A 16,357-nucleotide genomic window follows, 5' to 3' on the forward strand; every position below is an offset into this window, starting at 1 on the left:
TTTTTGTTTTTCAAGTGAATTAGCAACACTGCTTTCGTGTTCTGAAAGATTAGATTAGAGTAGCAAATAATTTACACAAAAGTCAGAGGGTTTGTATAAATAACAAATGGATTGAAGATCTCGGAGAACTAACATGCTTTCAGTGAGGAAACAGACTCTTTTTTGTATCACTTGGTTATTTACAAATTTGAAACCACAAAATCAGACATAGTGTAAGTACACAGAGAAAATGAGGGATATGTGGGGGTTTTTTGGCAGAAAGGCACAGGCTTAAGTATATTCACAGTTCAATTACCTGTAGTTTCATACCAGAAACTCTGGTAAAGAACAAGACAAATGTGTTACAATTTCTAGCTATAAATTTCATTCATCCAGTTTATAATTTATTCCTTGGGGTTAGGTATTTTTAGTTATTTTTAATTCCCTCATGTTTAACTCCAGCCTCATTTTCATTGTACTTTTCTCCACGCAGCAGAGACAATACATATCTGAGAACACAAGTACTACTGCTCAAGGCAAAGAGAACATTTCTGTAACTTCAGGTAATTTTAGATCAAGCCCAGGACCAGTTTTATACCCGTGAACAGGACAAGCTCTGCAGCTGACCTGGCCAGGCAAAAAACAACTGCATGGTCTCCTCCTTTTTAAGCTTGTTCCGGAAGAGGAATTAGAAAAAACAGCAGAGACCTTCTTAAACCTATTTGTTCTAATGACAGAGCAGGTCCTACAAAAACAATGTGTGCAAAACCAAGAGTACCTGTGTGAGTGTTGAGGTGGTTCCTCAGCAACGTGACTGTCCGGAAAGCCCTGCCACAGAGATGGCACTTGTGTGGTCTTTCATCGGTGTGGCTTTTCATGTGGCGGTCCAGGTTGGAACGACGCGGACAAGTGTAACTGCACAGTTCACACTGGAATGTCTTCTTTACACCTAGTCAGGAAAGAAACCACCTTTAGCCTTTGACAGCACTGTGCTCTACTGTGTAACATCAGAGATCAGCAGGGAAAAGAAAAGATTCTTGGAGGTTTAACTACTGCAAGGAGCCACCATGCAGCACTAAATCCAACTGCATTGCCTGGGGCTGATTTGGCTTCGATTTTCATTAGTATGCCAGCACTCAGTGTTCCTTCTCCACTCTAAAAAGGGTTCCTCAACTTACATTTTTAACAAAAAAAACCCAACCAAACAAAAAAAAACCCCAAAAAACAACAACAAAAAAAATCAAACATATCTATTACTGTATTTTGCATCATCTACCTTACCCAGCAATTGGTTAGAAAAAGCCCCACAGAACTAATTATAGCATTGGTTCCTGGTGTAAACCACATGAACACAAACTGTTACATGTGTATTACAGCAAAGAGAACAATCTTTTCAATCATAGCTATATGGGAATATTAATGCCACAGCATTATACTTGAGGAAAATGAGCTCCCTCAGCCTAAATGGAAGAGACGGGAGGTTTGCCCAAGAAACACTGGAGTCGAGCTCTATTATATAAAGAGCAAGAACCACTGGGCATGTCTCCTTTCCTCCCAACTTGCCTCTATTCAGTCATATCACATTGCAAGGTCCCACCAGAACACATGCATTTTCAAAATCCACTTGCAGACGGGGGGCTTACCTTTCTTTTTAATTTTTGTTGGTTTAGGTGGCTTCATATTGCCCACCACCTTTTCTGCATTAACCTCGGACAACAAACCCTCCTGCTGCTCCTCTTCAAAGTCATACACAGACACATCCACATCTTTGCCTTCCTCAGTGTAGCGAAGCTTACTTTTTTTGTTTTTCTTTGTTTTTTTGGCTGGTGGCTGATAGTCTGGATCTTTTTGCCAATTGGGATCTTCCTGTGGCTGAAGATCACCTTGTTCCAGTGTCTCCACCTCACCATTTGCACCCACTTTCACTACTTGGAAGCCTTCTGGTAAAGGGAGGGTGTGACAGATCATGGGCTCCCCCTCTTGCAGGCCTGCTTTGGAAACCTCATTTTCATAAGCTCCCTGCAGTTCTTCCACAGACGTGGTGGCAACAGGTACAGTCACTGGTACAGGTACTTGGACCAGCTGAAGCTCACCAAGGTTTATAGGCTGCTCTTCCATATTAACAACCTGAAGTGTTATGATCTGCGTGTCATCCACTGTAGCCTCAGTTTCTTGAGGCACTGCACCTTCCATTACTTCAGTCTTCATTTGAAGAAGAGTTGGATCCAGCTGATCCATCATCACCATCTGCACCCCACTGCTGACGTCCTGCACTACTTCACCTCCATCTGCTTGGTTTGGCGGTAGATGACAAGCATCATCCTCTTGCCCGCCTTCACGGCGTCTTTGATAGGTTTTCCTCTCTTTTCCCTTAATGAAAGTTTCTGATTCCTCCACAATAGCTTCGACTGCCTCACCTTCCATTTCACCTTCCTGCTGTAAAAACAAGAGAATGAATGCCACACACCATCTGATGTACTTAACAACTGCACAAACCCCACAGAAGAATAAGTCGCCCAACTGGAAACACCCAATTTAACAGCAGCCACGAATCAGAGAACAGGAGCTGAGAGCTGTAGGTCTCCATGAGCCCATCACCACTGCAAACCAAGGCAATCACAGAATGCTGCCTGCAGGGAGACAACTGTATCAGCTTCTTGGAAAGGAAGGAAAGAAAGGAAGAGAGATAAAGCGATAAGCATGTTCCCATTTCTCAAAGACCACAAATCCCACCAGCAAGATGAACAGCATTATTATTCCTCATTGAGCTTGTTTAATCACTTCTCACAGCTCAGCAGGACCAGAGGCAGTCTTTGGCTATAAATTTTAAAGGTACAAAAATACTGTACTGTTCAAAAGCAAAAAGCCAAGCTTAAAGAAAGTATTTCCTACTCCCACCTCTGGCGCTGCCAGGCCCTGAGCAGAGCAGAGGACGATGCACTGTGCCCTCCCTCTTCAGCTGAATGAGCCACAGCAGGAGACAGGCTCAGGTAAAACCTTATTTCAACATAAATGATGTGGAGTCAGAACTGGTGGATTCTGATGATGCCTGGGTTAAATCCACCTGTACAGTCATAAACAAACAACAACACTGAAGCTCAGCATTTTGGTGGGCCTTAACTTTAACTCTGAAAATAGCTGCACACAAGCATAACACTGAGATTTTCTTCCTCCTCAGACCATCCAGTGTTCTTCTCTGCAGTCAGGGAACAATATGAAATTCCTGTATTTTCATTCTGCAGGAAGGTTCCTTCAAGAGTAGTAAGAGCCAGAAGAAATTATCATTTTGCAGCTGTCTTCTTCCCCAAATGAAAAGAGTAAGATCACAGTAAAGAAGTATTTCCCAAGTCTACCTCTGTTTCAGGTGGTTTATTTTGTAGAAATGAAAGCAGGTTCCATGCCAAACATATTCCCTGCATCAGGATATCATTTCTTATATCCCTTGCATAAGTGTTAAAAAGGTACCAAGATCAACTGTACTGCTGAAGCAAGTAATAAAAGAGCCAGTTTCCTTACTAAGCCTGTGATTAAGTCCTGATTCCAGTTCCAGATTTGATAAGAGACTTCTGTATTTTCCCATTAGATTGACTGGCCTCTCGGACCAGCTAACTGAATTTAATTACCATAAATATTTAATCTCCCTTGTTACCTCAACACTTTAAAAATCACCAAACTATTTTCAAATATCTACATTTAATCTTGCATACTGAATTTTGAAATACAAAAGCTTATAGACATAAATACGAAACACAGCTGTCAGTCTGCTTTAAGAATTACAAGACATGTAATTGCTATTATTTTTAGAGAGTTCTTGCTTTTAGTCTACTGTCTTTCCTAGCATCCTCCACCTCTGCTGTGAGAACAATAAAGCTCATATTGTTCCTCAGCCTGCTCGGACTGGGGACATCTATTAATGTGCTGTCTTGATATTTGTTATGTCGTGGGCAGGCACAGTCTCCAGAGGGCACCAGATACCCAGGAATACCAACATATGGTATGTGAGCACTCCCTGCAGGGATCCGGCCTCGCCTTTCCTTTACCACCCATCAGCTTCTCAAGTTGGAGCAAATCCATATGGAGAAACAGCTGAAGTACATGAGATGATGTAAGTACTTAACACTAGACAGCAGGCAATCAGAACAGAGCTGGTCTTTGGCCTACAGCAACTGTGAAACTGTTTTACAATTACCTTAAGCATTTGCAGAGAGAGAGAGACAGAAGAGAAGCCTTTTGAGGTGACCAAAAATCTCTGAACAAGAAAAGGAAGCACACAGCTAAACAAAATAAATGGTCACGGTGGGTAACAACGAAATATTTAAGATGAAGGGACAAAATGGCAAATGCCCATCTGCAAAGCTAATGCAATTTTGGTGCCTTGCAGAGGAACAGAGGAGAGATCTGCAACCTTGACACAAGCACAGGCAGCTCTGAGAAGAGGTGAGGCTCTCATAAGGACCTTCACATTCACTGCCAATATCAGAGTTGGTAACAAGGCTGCTAAGTCACCCAAAAGCAAGCCAGAATTGGCCAGTATCCTCTATGATCCTACAGAAGCATGATTTCCTGTGGAGTTGTAGGAAGGCATCATTTCAGACTTGTAAAGCAGAAAATCCTAAGTCCACCGAGAAACAGGTCACTCACTCACACACCTGAGCACTTTGACACATGGCTCATGCTGTCAGGAAAAGTCTGCCAGCCTAGGAATGCAGAGGTACAGGGAGGACAAGGAAAAGTGGGCAGGCACAACTCGTGTTAAAGATGCTCACAGTGAGGTGTGTACGGGTGTGAAATGAACGGATGGATTCTCACAACCGTCCAGTAAAGAAACTCAGACCCCGCTATCCCTCCCTCTCCCATCTCTCACCCCCGTTCCCTGTCACTCATCGGGGCGGGGGTTGCACAGTGGGGCACGGCTGCCCCGCCGTGGCGAGACACGGCACTGCACCGGGACCGGGCCTGCCACCTCCGCTGTCACCTCCCTGTCCCTCCGCCACTGCATCCCGACCCTGCCACCTCCCTGTGCCTGCCCTCCACTGCATCCCGACCCTGCCACCTCCTTGCCCCTGCCCTCCACTGCATCCCGACCCTGCCACCTCCCTGCCCCTGCCCTCCACTGCATCCCGACCCTGCCACCTCCCTGTCCCTCCGTCACTGCATCCCGACCCTGCCACCTCCCTGCCCCTGCCCTCCACTGCATCCTGACCCTGCCACCTCCCTGTGCCTGTCCTCCACTGCATCCTGACCTCCTCACCTCCAGTGTTCCAGTCTATCACTGCATCCTGACCCAGATCCCCTGGACTCCAACACTCAGCACACATACGAGCAGGTTCCTCTCAGTGAAAAGTAAAGGCATCTGAAAATGCCTAGTTTGAAATCAAACTCTTGCCACAGGGAAAATGTTACTATAACCTTTAGAATATTGTAACAAACAACATACAAAAATACACAAATATACAGGAGGAGTCTCATTTGATGTCTTGGCCAGCTCAAAAATCTTGCCACACTGCCAAGATTTCTTCTGAAGAAAGCATGGATTTACAAATTTCCAGTTTCTCCAACCAGGGGGCACCCAGGATGGACCCTAACTTAAGAGGGGAAAATGTACTGACTCCTTCCTATTAAATAAGTTCTTTGGAAAGACTCCATCTCAGCTTTGCACTGCCTGTCCATGTCACTTCTCAATTACTCTGTCTTGAACTATTTGCTACCTTTTTACTTACCTTTTTTTTTTTTTTTTTTAAACTTAATCCACCTTTTTCACAAAGTAAGTTTTACAGGCAAGTTTTATATTTATTGGAGGATGTGTCATTTGCTAGAGCTAAGACCACTACAGCAGAAGACTAGGAATAAAAACTGCTGAGTTTTGCATACACTTAACCCAACTTTTTATTTCTGGCTTTTGTCACCAGCTCTCTTCCTACCAGTTACTGCCACCTTACATCAACAGCTCAGTTCCACAATGACTGAATCGAAAAAGGAAAACAAAGCACCAGGTTAACAGGTGATGCAGTAAATCAAGACTGAAAAAAAAAAGTGAAAAAGAAGAGCTTCCACAATAAGGAGAGCAACCAAAGAACATCTGAAACGAACACAATTCCCACATAACAGCTCAAGCCAGTCTTTACAAACACACTCACTCAACGGGCTCTACCGAGAGACACCACACCACTGAACAGCTCAGGGCACTGTCACAATCCAATTAACCAGGTAAAAAGCTGTGACGTCCCAACAACAGACCTAAGCTTCTTCAGAGAACCCATGGGCAGCTCATCTGAAACAAGCAGAAAGCAGAAGGGCTGTGCATTTGACACAACCGACACTTCGTTCCAACGAAAAGGAATCAAAAGGTTGCTTGAGGTAAAATAATTTAGTGCCAACTGTCCTATAACTGCAGCACAGGAGTCCCAGCCCAGCTACACTCACAGCAAAGAATTTCTTCTTAACATACAATCTAACCCTGCCCTGTGCCAGCAGGAAGTCGTTCTCCCTTGTCCTGCCACTCCATGCCCTTGTCCAAAGTCCCTCTCCAGCTCTCTTGGAGCTCCTTTAGGTACTGGAAGGGAATTGTAGAAGCATTAAAAAAACCCTTGCTGTAGGTGTCAATGCAGAGAGTACAAACCCAGAGACAGGGATGGTTAGTGCCACTGCCTGTTTATCTAGCTGTGTTGTTTATAATAAAGCTACTACCAAAGAGGCTTTGCCTCTCACCCAATGTTAGAATTAACAAATCCTGAACTGCATCAAGTTTCATGTACCAAATGACAGAAAAATAAATATTTTTGCCAAACAAGGCACAGTGTCAATAAAAACTGCTGGGACACTACAGCAATTGAAAAGTAGATTTAGTGCTGTAATATACTCTTCACTTGAGGGAAAAAAAGCAACAAATGCCAACAGAAACAATAAAGTCAAATGCTGTCAATAATTTTTTGGCATTCATAAAACATTGAAAAATATCTTTGCATTATTGCAAACAAAAAACCCTATTACCTTTCAACGTATTCAGACCTTGAATTCTAGTCAATCCACACACAGTACCACTTAAAAACTGACATGGCTTTGACACTTATGGATTAGGTACTTATTACAAATGTTATGGGAGTGGAAATAAAGCCTTAAGTTAAAACATGGGAGATTTATTTTGCTCCTGCATACCCTGTGAACCTTTGAAAGCTGAATAGAGGAATAAGCAAAAACTTCAACTCTGAGTCTGCGGTTGTGCAGCGTGTCTGCCATTTAAAGCAAGATTAAAAAAAAAATAAAATATATTCAACAGGGTTTACAGACAATGGACATTTTTTTCCTTTTTTTTTCCCTGCTTGCAGTTCACACGCGTCTGTGTAAGTATTTAAGGGCATTAGCAGATGCAGCATAACCACAGGAGTGCTTGGCCATTCTCCTTCCCATCATGAAACAGCCCTATCTTTTCCCTGAAAAGGCTCCCAGCCAAGCACAGCCAAAGATAAGGCAGTTTAACAAGTAGGCCATTTCCTCCAGCAGAGCTTGCCTGATAACACATGAACATGGCACGAATGTAACTTATTCTAAAGCGGACATGATATACATAAAACACAAAGCATTAAGTATTGCCTTTCCTAGAGATGTTCTTTCTTACTATTCACCACAACTGCTCCTGATCTCCTCAGCATATCAGTGGTACCCCTAGACAGGCAACAAATCCAGAATACAGAGTAGGTGTATGTGCAACTGCTTCTCACAGCTCCCCCCCGGGTTTAAAAGGACACCAATTCTTGTTCTCCACACAGTGTGGCACTAGAAGCAAAAAATCCTGACACAGTTTGGAAAGAGGCAGGAAGATGCTTGAAGAGCTCTGTGCAGGGCCAGGCACCCCAGGCAGAGTTTGGTAGCTTGGTCTCAGCACCCCACAAAGAGCTGTAAAGCTTCTGAACTCGAGGTGTTTCTAGGAGTAGTTCAGCAGTTCTACACTCAAGACAAGAGGTACAGTTGGATCCAAACAGACCAACTGTGCATATCACACACAAAACATCAAAGATTTACTACCAACAGGGGAAACCAAAAAGCTGGGATGAGTTTCTTCTACTAAGTAATTTGCTCACACTAAAAACTTAAAGCTTTCATTTGCCTACTGCATTCGATTTCATATCCACTAGTTATGACTGCCACGCCCAGCTCCAGCTGTTTTCTCATTTCCTCCTTGCCACTTACAACACTGGCACTGAAAACAAACAAAAAAAGTCAAATGTACTACTTCAAACATTTATTACAGTTTTAAATTAAAAAGGGTAGTCTCATTAATCTACTATTAAGCAATTACTCTGAAAAATATTTCAGCATCTCGGAGGGAGTAAGGAGAAGGACAAGCAAGAAACCCAGGAGAAGAGTGAACTTCACCACCAGTTAATAAATGCTTGTGCTTTTTCTGTGTAAGAAAAGGGGCCTGTCAAGGGAAAGAAGCCCCAAGAAACACATAAAACAGCTACACAAATGACAGCTGCAATTGCCAATGCAGAGTTGCAGAAGGAAGGTTTCCTTAAGTACTGACCCTGCAAAGGGAGAAGACAGCCAGCTTTGGCAGTGCAGGTGGAGATTACCTAACCAAAGTGTCTGTGCTGGCAGGTTGGTCTCTCTAAATAGGGCAATGAGAACAGCACAGTCTTCCACAGAGTGATTCAAAGCTTTTAAGTGGATCCCTACAAAAAACAGTAAATAGTCTTGTTCTTAGGCCTTGTTCATTCTTCCTTAATTTCTCCTTCCGTTCCTATCTAATATTCTTTTAAATTTCAGCTTTCATTTTTCACTCTTTCTTGCAATAACTGCTAGGCCTTCAGTCATTCTGAGAATCCTTTACTGAAAGTTGGGAAATGTGAATGAAATATTTTTATATCAATCTTTAAAAAAAAAAAAAGTTTCCCTTTTTAATATATTAAGGAAAGTATCACGTTTTGCTAACACCGTGACAGCTCTTTTCAGAAGGACAAACATGCAATTTAATCAGGTGTAAAATACAGAAAGATTTACACTTTAAAAGTAGCAGTCACAGAGGAATTCCCTTTTAGCTGATGTTAGATCATAAAAGTAATCACTCCTTCCCTTCTACAGCTCTTCATAACATAAAAGTGATAAAGGAGCTCATGAAAGACCACCAGAACACTTGAAGGTATTAAATTGAGAACAGAAAATTACTTCAGGTTAGAAGAGCCTGTAAAATCCCTTGCCACAAAAAGTCTAATACTGTAGGTAGATACTGGAAAATATTATTAGTTTTGTCAACAAGTATTTGTGGCCACTTCTGCCATCACACACTAAGTTAGGCTTTCATTTAGGCTATTAGCAAACTGCTCACAGCAAAACAGTTGCTTCTTCAAAATCAGTGTGAGCAGAGCAGGATTCTTTGGCCATCTGATACAGCCTTGCATGATATCAAAGTGGCAGCACCAGCCACTCCCACACCTGAAAAAAGACCAGTGCAACAAGTTTCATGGCATTCTGGAGACTTCATAATAAGCATTTGGATTTTGTTTTCCTCTAAGGCTTCGTCTGGATTAACAAGTATCCAAGACTAAACTTTTGGGGGACAGCTATTTCTTTTATCTTTGCACAAGTATCCATTAAGTAGTGATACTCTGCCTGGACAAGTGAATTCAGGCTTCAAATTGGAGGAGCAGGAAGTCTTTATCCCTGGAATGGTAACGTGGGTCCTATGCTACGAACAACAGCTGCCCATGCAGTGACTATTAGTCACCTCACAAATCACACCCTGATGCACACAAGGAAACCTGAAGTCAGTGCTAGTTAATTTAATGTCAGGCTGTCAAACACAGAGGTGCAGTTTACTGCTGTTGCAGCAGGGACAGGAAATTCCAGGAGTTTTGAAAGCACCTGTGGCAGAAGGGTGGTGGACAAGACAAACTCCCAGAGACTAAATTAAAACATCCTTGCTTTTGAGTCACAGATCACAGAAGAGTTAATCTGAATTCATAAGCGCTGGATGAGACAAAGAGAATCAAACCCAGGTGAACCCTTTAGTGACCCTCATGCTGAAATTCTAAGTAGTTTCATTTATCTTATACACACAGGTATATTCATATATACTCATATTCCAAATATCCTCATACACTCAGCCCTAAAAGTGCCATTACAATCAACTTTCAAAGCAGATGAAGAAAAAAAACAACCCAGTACCCCACAAAGGCACTCGACCTTGGAGGGACCTTTGTAGTAGGAAGGAGTAAGGCCTCATTTTCAGACACACTTTCAGAGAAGCCATCCCTGCCTTTAAACTGCCCATTCATTCCCTCCCATCACCCAACTATTCCTCATGTCAGCACAAGCACTTTTAAGACTGCAGCCACTGGTCAGGAAACTAATCCAGGCCAGAACTCACCCAGCCAAAAAGATACTTATTTCCATCCAGACCAGGTCTCTGCTGCGCCCAAACACTCAGGCCAGCCAAAAGAGAAGCATGACAAGAGGGTTTCTTCCAGCACACTGTTAAGCTTTACGTTCAGGAAACTACTGCCTCAGCATGGAACACATACCACACTTTAAAACCCCTTAATTTACATTTATGTTCTTGTTGCTTCTGCACTTCTGCCTGGACTGATTTGTTCTCTTCATGCTGGCTATTCTTCATGCAGCTCTTGAGGTCAGAACACCCTCTGGAACAGAACAGATGAGTCGTACCAGTGAAACTACATAAAAGAGAAAGGGAAGAAGGGAAGGGGGGTAGTAAAAGGACTGTTTGAATGTTTAATGCTTGTTTAACAGCAAATGTGTAGCCCCACACCTCTAATAGCAGCAGCATTGATAACTGCTTGAGGACCCCTTCACTTACCAAAAAAAAAAAAAAAGCCATAAATAAAACCAAAAGAGCATCTTAGTCAGCTTTATTACTTTTCACCAGCGTGACTGAACTCATTTTACAAGCTCCTCTCTATACCTGTCCTCAAACTCTGAATTCAGCATTTACAGTTCTTACAACCTAAAGCTCTGGATGCCTCACATCAGATTAAGAGTGTAATATGACATTTTAGAGCTGACTGTGCCTACTTCAGATGGCCTTTTTCTCCTGTGCTGTGGAATAGCAAATCACACACCAAAGGAGCTTTTATTGTTAAAGAGGTGTAAATTAGAGCAAATATAACTCCTTACATACTGTCAATGCAGCAAGAAACCCTATCAATAGACAAAATCAGCTTTAACAATTCTAACCTTGCTACCCTGAGGAAGAGCAGCCTCTGCTCACTGAAGCGAACTTCATTACCAATTAAGAGCTTCAAATACTCACATTCACAGAACTACAATATTTATAAGACAGCACATTATTTCTCATCCTGTAATCCTCAGTATGCACACATGCTAAAAACCCTGGAATGATAAGAGAGTCCACAAGAGTAATTGTTAAGTGGGGCACATCTTCTTGCTGCACGCAGTGATGTGATCGAAGCAGTGCTGGATTTCATGCCAGTCCTACACTTTTTGAATTTAAGTACTTCCCTCCCCAGGTTCTTCTGTCATTTATTTAGTACAAGGCACTCAAGTCTGGGTCCTGGCTGAATTTTTTACTTGGCAAGTCTATTTTTAATTGTTTATCAGCTTCAAAGAGCACGACTGATAAGAGGTTTGTTGGACCTGTGGGTGCTCAGTGATAGCGAGCTTTTAAAAAACATTTGGAATGGATCTATTTTTATTTAACACTTACTCTGTAAAAATCACAAATGCTACACACAACCCCTGACCAGGAAAGGGGATGCTCAGGGAATACACAGGGTGTGCTCCACTGCCAAGGGCATGTTAAGACTGCTGATGCAAGCTGCATCCTTGCCAGGTTCTGTGCTGTGCAACCCTGGAGAAGACTACCATTTCCTCAAATTTACAAACCTGTCAATTAACACAGAAAAACCTTAAGGGTGAAGGACCTCTGCATTCAGAAGACATTTGATACAAAATGAACACCTCCCGTGTGGAATTCTATCATCTCAGAAGTTTTGTCACACACCAGCATAACAGAGCACAGTGAATTGAATGGAAGCATCTTTTAATCTACTGCTATTCTTTTACCCTAACTTTGGTTTTCCTGAAATTTTGAATCAAGAAATAGTTTCTTCTATTTTTCAAGCCTAGTGTTCTGCTTGACTAAACAGTGGAGAGATCTGTTCTGAATAAGATTGTACCCAAACTCTTAGTAGGGGGAAAGAGAAATAAACCAATAATTGCAGATCTTTCTTTCCTACACTAAACACAAATTCAGAACAGTTCACAGAGATGCTGTGGGAATGAAAATATTTACTAAATATAACCCTAAACAACCTCATCTAACATCAATGCTGCCCCTGCACTGAGCCAGGGGTTGAACAAGGGTACCACAAGAACTCCCTTCCAACCCAAATTATTTTACCATTCTCTGGCACTATATAAAATGAAGGATACACTTAAACTTCAAACAACACAGTGAGGTTTTTTTCTATCTATGTACTTCTAACTATGATGCTCTTAGGACTGAGATTTACTGGTCTCAGCATTCACTTCCACACAAGTTCTAGAGGCCCTGGAACACCTCTGCAAGCTCTCAAACACCAGCCAGTTTTTAGCAAATGTGCAGAAGTACAGTAACTCCTAGCAATCTACCACTGACCTGCACTTTCAGAGTGGTGGATACCCAAAGCCACCCAGTATTTAAGAGTACAGCATTAGAAGAGCACAGGCAGAGTGTTTAGGAGACACAGAACCACATGTGCTATGAAGTACAGAGACTCACATCAGACAAAGCTCTTACAGGAACTTCAGATAGAAAAGGGGGAAGCAGCACTGACAAGGGACCTCCCTACTTGTTTTTAATTTGCAGTAGGAAACCCAAGACCACAATGAGTATATCTAAACTGAGAAAAAAGAAAAATCTGTCCTTGAAGAAGTAAGGGCTACTGTGTACTTTTTTTCTCCAGAATCTTAACAAGAAGTTGTATCTTGAGTGCCAGAAGGTGGCTGAAAAGTCTCCCTGAATGCCAGCACAGAACAGCCTGTTTGAAGAGGCAGCTCTGGGACATAACACTTCATACTGACCAACAAGTGCACTGGATCAAGCTCTTCTAACCAAGAAGAGCCAGACTGCTAACACAGCAGGACAAACATTGAGTGCTATCTCCCTTTTTTGAATCTGATGGAGCTGGAGAAAACATCCCTAAGGATTTTTTTGCACAAGCCACTCAAAGCGAATGTCTCCAAAAACATTACAGATGTCATGTCAGGCAAGTAAGACATCTAAATATTTGATAGTCTGTTCCATCATACCGTCATGGAAGCTGACAAATTCTTCTTCATGTAGGTCAAAACACTGGTAGAACAGGGAGAGGATGCAGCTGCTTCAACAGGACAGAACACTACAGGAGCAAAGCATAAAATACTCTGGGCTTATATAACGCTCCAAGTAGCTCAGAGTAGGCAGGAGTGAACAGCAGCCATCCTCAGCAGGAAGGAGAGAGCATTAATATGGAAGGTAGGCAAGGATCAAGTAATCAATGAGTACCTTTTGAGTATTCAGTATTGCCACAGGAAGCGATAAATCTCTCTTCAAAGATCAGAAGTGGCAGTAAGTGATATACTCAGCAGGAATGCTGGATAACACTAACTTCTTCCATCCTCCAAAAAGAAAAGAAAAGAAGAAAGGTTTTAATAATCTGATAAGCTTTGACTGAAACTACTAGCCTTCTTTTTTCCAACCTGTAATCTGGGAACTCCTGAAGTGCCTCTAAGGGGAAAGCAAAACTGCAGTTTAGATTGCACCTCCAGTGCAAACAGTTTAGTACACAGGAGAAGGTTACTGTTGAAAATGTAATAGTGTTAACTTATGTCATAGAATCATACAGCCAAAAACAAGAGGGCATTTTCAATTCAGTAGCATTTCCTGCTTTCATTTTAAATCTTTGGATGTTAGAAGCGTTTTCAATGGAAGAGCTTTGCAAATCGAACACGAGGAGACAGAAAAACTATACAAGAAGCTGAAGCAATTGGCCAAAAATCACCACTGCTTCTACTGCAGTGAAAGGCTCTTCCAGGAGCCAGTCCAGAGCCACGATGTCTCTTTCAACGTTAAACAATGGGAGAATTCAATTCCCTGGACAGCGATTTTAAACATACAGCAAAGTTTACTGCTCCGTTTCAAAAGAGTAAAAAATGTTTGCAAATATCCAAATGCCGCCATCACTACTTGTGGTCTCAGCCTCCTTTGCAGAAAGCCTTTACTTACCCCCAAAATATTTTGGGGCATGGTTCCACAAAGGCTCAAATCGAACTTAGAGCTGCATTTTTTCCACATCCACTTACATCTGGTTGCCCCCACGAAGCAAATTCAGCTGACCAGTTCATCGCCTGGCGACTCAACTGCCAGCACACACGTGGAAGGAGATGGGGTCACAATAATCCTGATGCAAGCCAACTTAATTTTCCAGGAAAGCCACGACTTTCACCTCCCTAAATGCTTTGGTGTTATTCACAACATGGTATAACCTGTAAATTCACTTGCATAGCTTTTATTGGTAGGCTGAGAAAAAAGGAAGAAAATTCCCTTTGTCCAACATGAACATAAAAAAGCTCGTCAAGGACAGATCAGTGTCCCTTTAGTCCAGCAGTCTGACTCCAAAAGCTCAAGCAGGAAGTGCTGTGTAGGGAGAGCAATCAGTAATGTCTGTGGTTTACCACCCTTATTCCAACACCCAGCCATGGGATTAGGGATCTTTGCCTCTGGACCTGCTGATCCCTTGCTGAACCTACAGTGTCTCCACAGTCTCTTACCACAATAGGTTTTCCATCAGTTGTGGTGTATTTACCCCATTTCTTCCTCCTACAAGCTACAGGTTCACCACAAAACTCACAGCATCTACCCAAGCAATTGGCCTTGTGTGAGCACTGGGAACCACAGAACAGCAACCCCAGACTGGGCACAGACAGAGTTCTGCCAAGAGCTCAAGTGGCAGCAGCAGAGCCACACCACTCACCTTTTTACAAACAGCCAGGAGAAACCAGAACTGCCAAACTCAAGCATTGGGTGCTTAAATTGAAACTACCACCCAGAGGAGCACATGGATTATATGCAAATTCTGTTGCTCAGAATTCTCAAGCTTACTTATCCCCTTCCTACCTTTTTAACATGGGTAACACATGAAAAATACTTTAGCTTCCAGCAATCTCCACCTAGACATGCTTAGTCCACCATCAGCCTATTTATTCACTGTAACATTCTAGAGAGCTTAGAAAGTGTCAAACACTTGTGTCAAGCCTCCACACATGATACATTACCATAACTCAAAATTATTGTGTTGTTTACTCCTTCTTCCACAGCTTTATGCTCCCTAATTTCATTCCTGATTAAGTCAGTATTTTACTCAGCATCCAATTTAAAACGAGGATCACTGCAGATAAAATAACTCCACACAATACATATAAATGCGATATATAAAGTATGAGTCAATAAATAACTTTATGGAATACAAGTTTATGGAGCTATATTTTCTTTAGTGCATTTCATAAAAATCACCTTGCTTCACCTTCTGAGCATTTTCCATGCTTTGAACTGGGAAGGAAGAACTCCTTGGGAGATGCAGGTTTGGGACTGGCTGGCTGGGCAGCAGTGCTACTGCCAAGGTTCTTTCCAGTAGCTGGATGTGAGCCAGCAGCAGGCCTGGGCAGCAGGGAAGTAACATTTACCCTTCCAACAGCTCCCCAGACATTATTAGACACATCTCCAGTATACATCAGTATCTGCTTACTTTCCCCTGCTCAGAAGATTTTACTGGTTTGATCATGCTCTGGATTGATAAGGAAAAGTCCTAAACCTATTTCTGCTCAAAGAGGGAAGCTGGTTCAAGAAGATGAGGTGCTACTCATCCTTTTTCTTTAGCAGCTGTCATTTGATCACCAAGCCTGACCACTTCTGAGTGACAATTCTGTGAAACAAAAAAGATTCAGCACCTTGCAGCAGGTTGAAGCAATTTTCAGATTTTTTTTTCCATGATCTTGATTCAAAGATGTTAAGAGATTAAGAAACACAGGACTGCTCTTCATATCATAATCCAACAGTTAATCACCTTCCCTGCGAAAAACATAAATCTTTTAATTTGAACTTATCAGGCTACAAATTCTTGTTGTGTTTGTCAGCAAGATTAAAACAAGCTGACTAATATCCAGTATTATCTTGTCAGGGACGTATCTGAGGACTCTTCTCAAGTCACCTCTTAGTTTTGCTGAGACCCTGCACAGCAAATTCTTAACATTTCACTGCATGGCACTACAGCTCAGTTTTCTGTCAAACTGGGGATGAATCCCCCTTGCAGACTAATTTTTTTTTTTTTTTGGTTAGTCGGTTGGGGGTTTTCTTGTGTGTGTGCTGAGGCCAGAATGATAC

General features: G+C 42.2%; 1 protein-coding gene across 5 annotated transcripts in view; it reads right to left on the minus strand.

Moving 5' to 3' along the window:
* CTCF (CCCTC-binding factor) overlaps positions 1-16,357 on the minus strand; it is a 29,251-nt gene that overhangs the window by 7,481 nt on the left and 5,413 nt on the right. The window contains exons 1-4 of one of the 5 annotated variants that reach the window (XM_027716069.2): positions 13,484-14,010; positions 10,525-10,619; positions 1,623-2,415; positions 758-928 (exon numbers count right to left, since the gene is read on the minus strand). In XM_027716069.2, the coding sequence (XP_027571870.1) occupies positions 758-928; positions 1,623-2,415; positions 10,525-10,578 (1,018 nt within the window). In that variant the 5' untranslated portion in view covers positions 10,579-10,619; positions 13,484-14,010. Of the gene's footprint in view, positions 1-757; positions 929-1,622; positions 2,416-10,499; positions 10,620-13,483; positions 14,011-16,357 lie in introns of those variants that run through there. The other 4 variants (XM_027716074.2, XM_027716072.2, XM_027716076.2 and 1 more) reach the window with 4 other exon arrangements.

Source organism: Pipra filicauda, unplaced genomic scaffold (genome assembly GCF_003945595.2).
Source record: "Pipra filicauda isolate LSUMZ 115617 unplaced genomic scaffold, ASM394559v2 scaffold205_size1947385_pilon, whole genome shotgun sequence".
NCBI lineage: Eukaryota > Metazoa > Chordata > Aves > Passeriformes > Pipridae > Pipra > Pipra filicauda.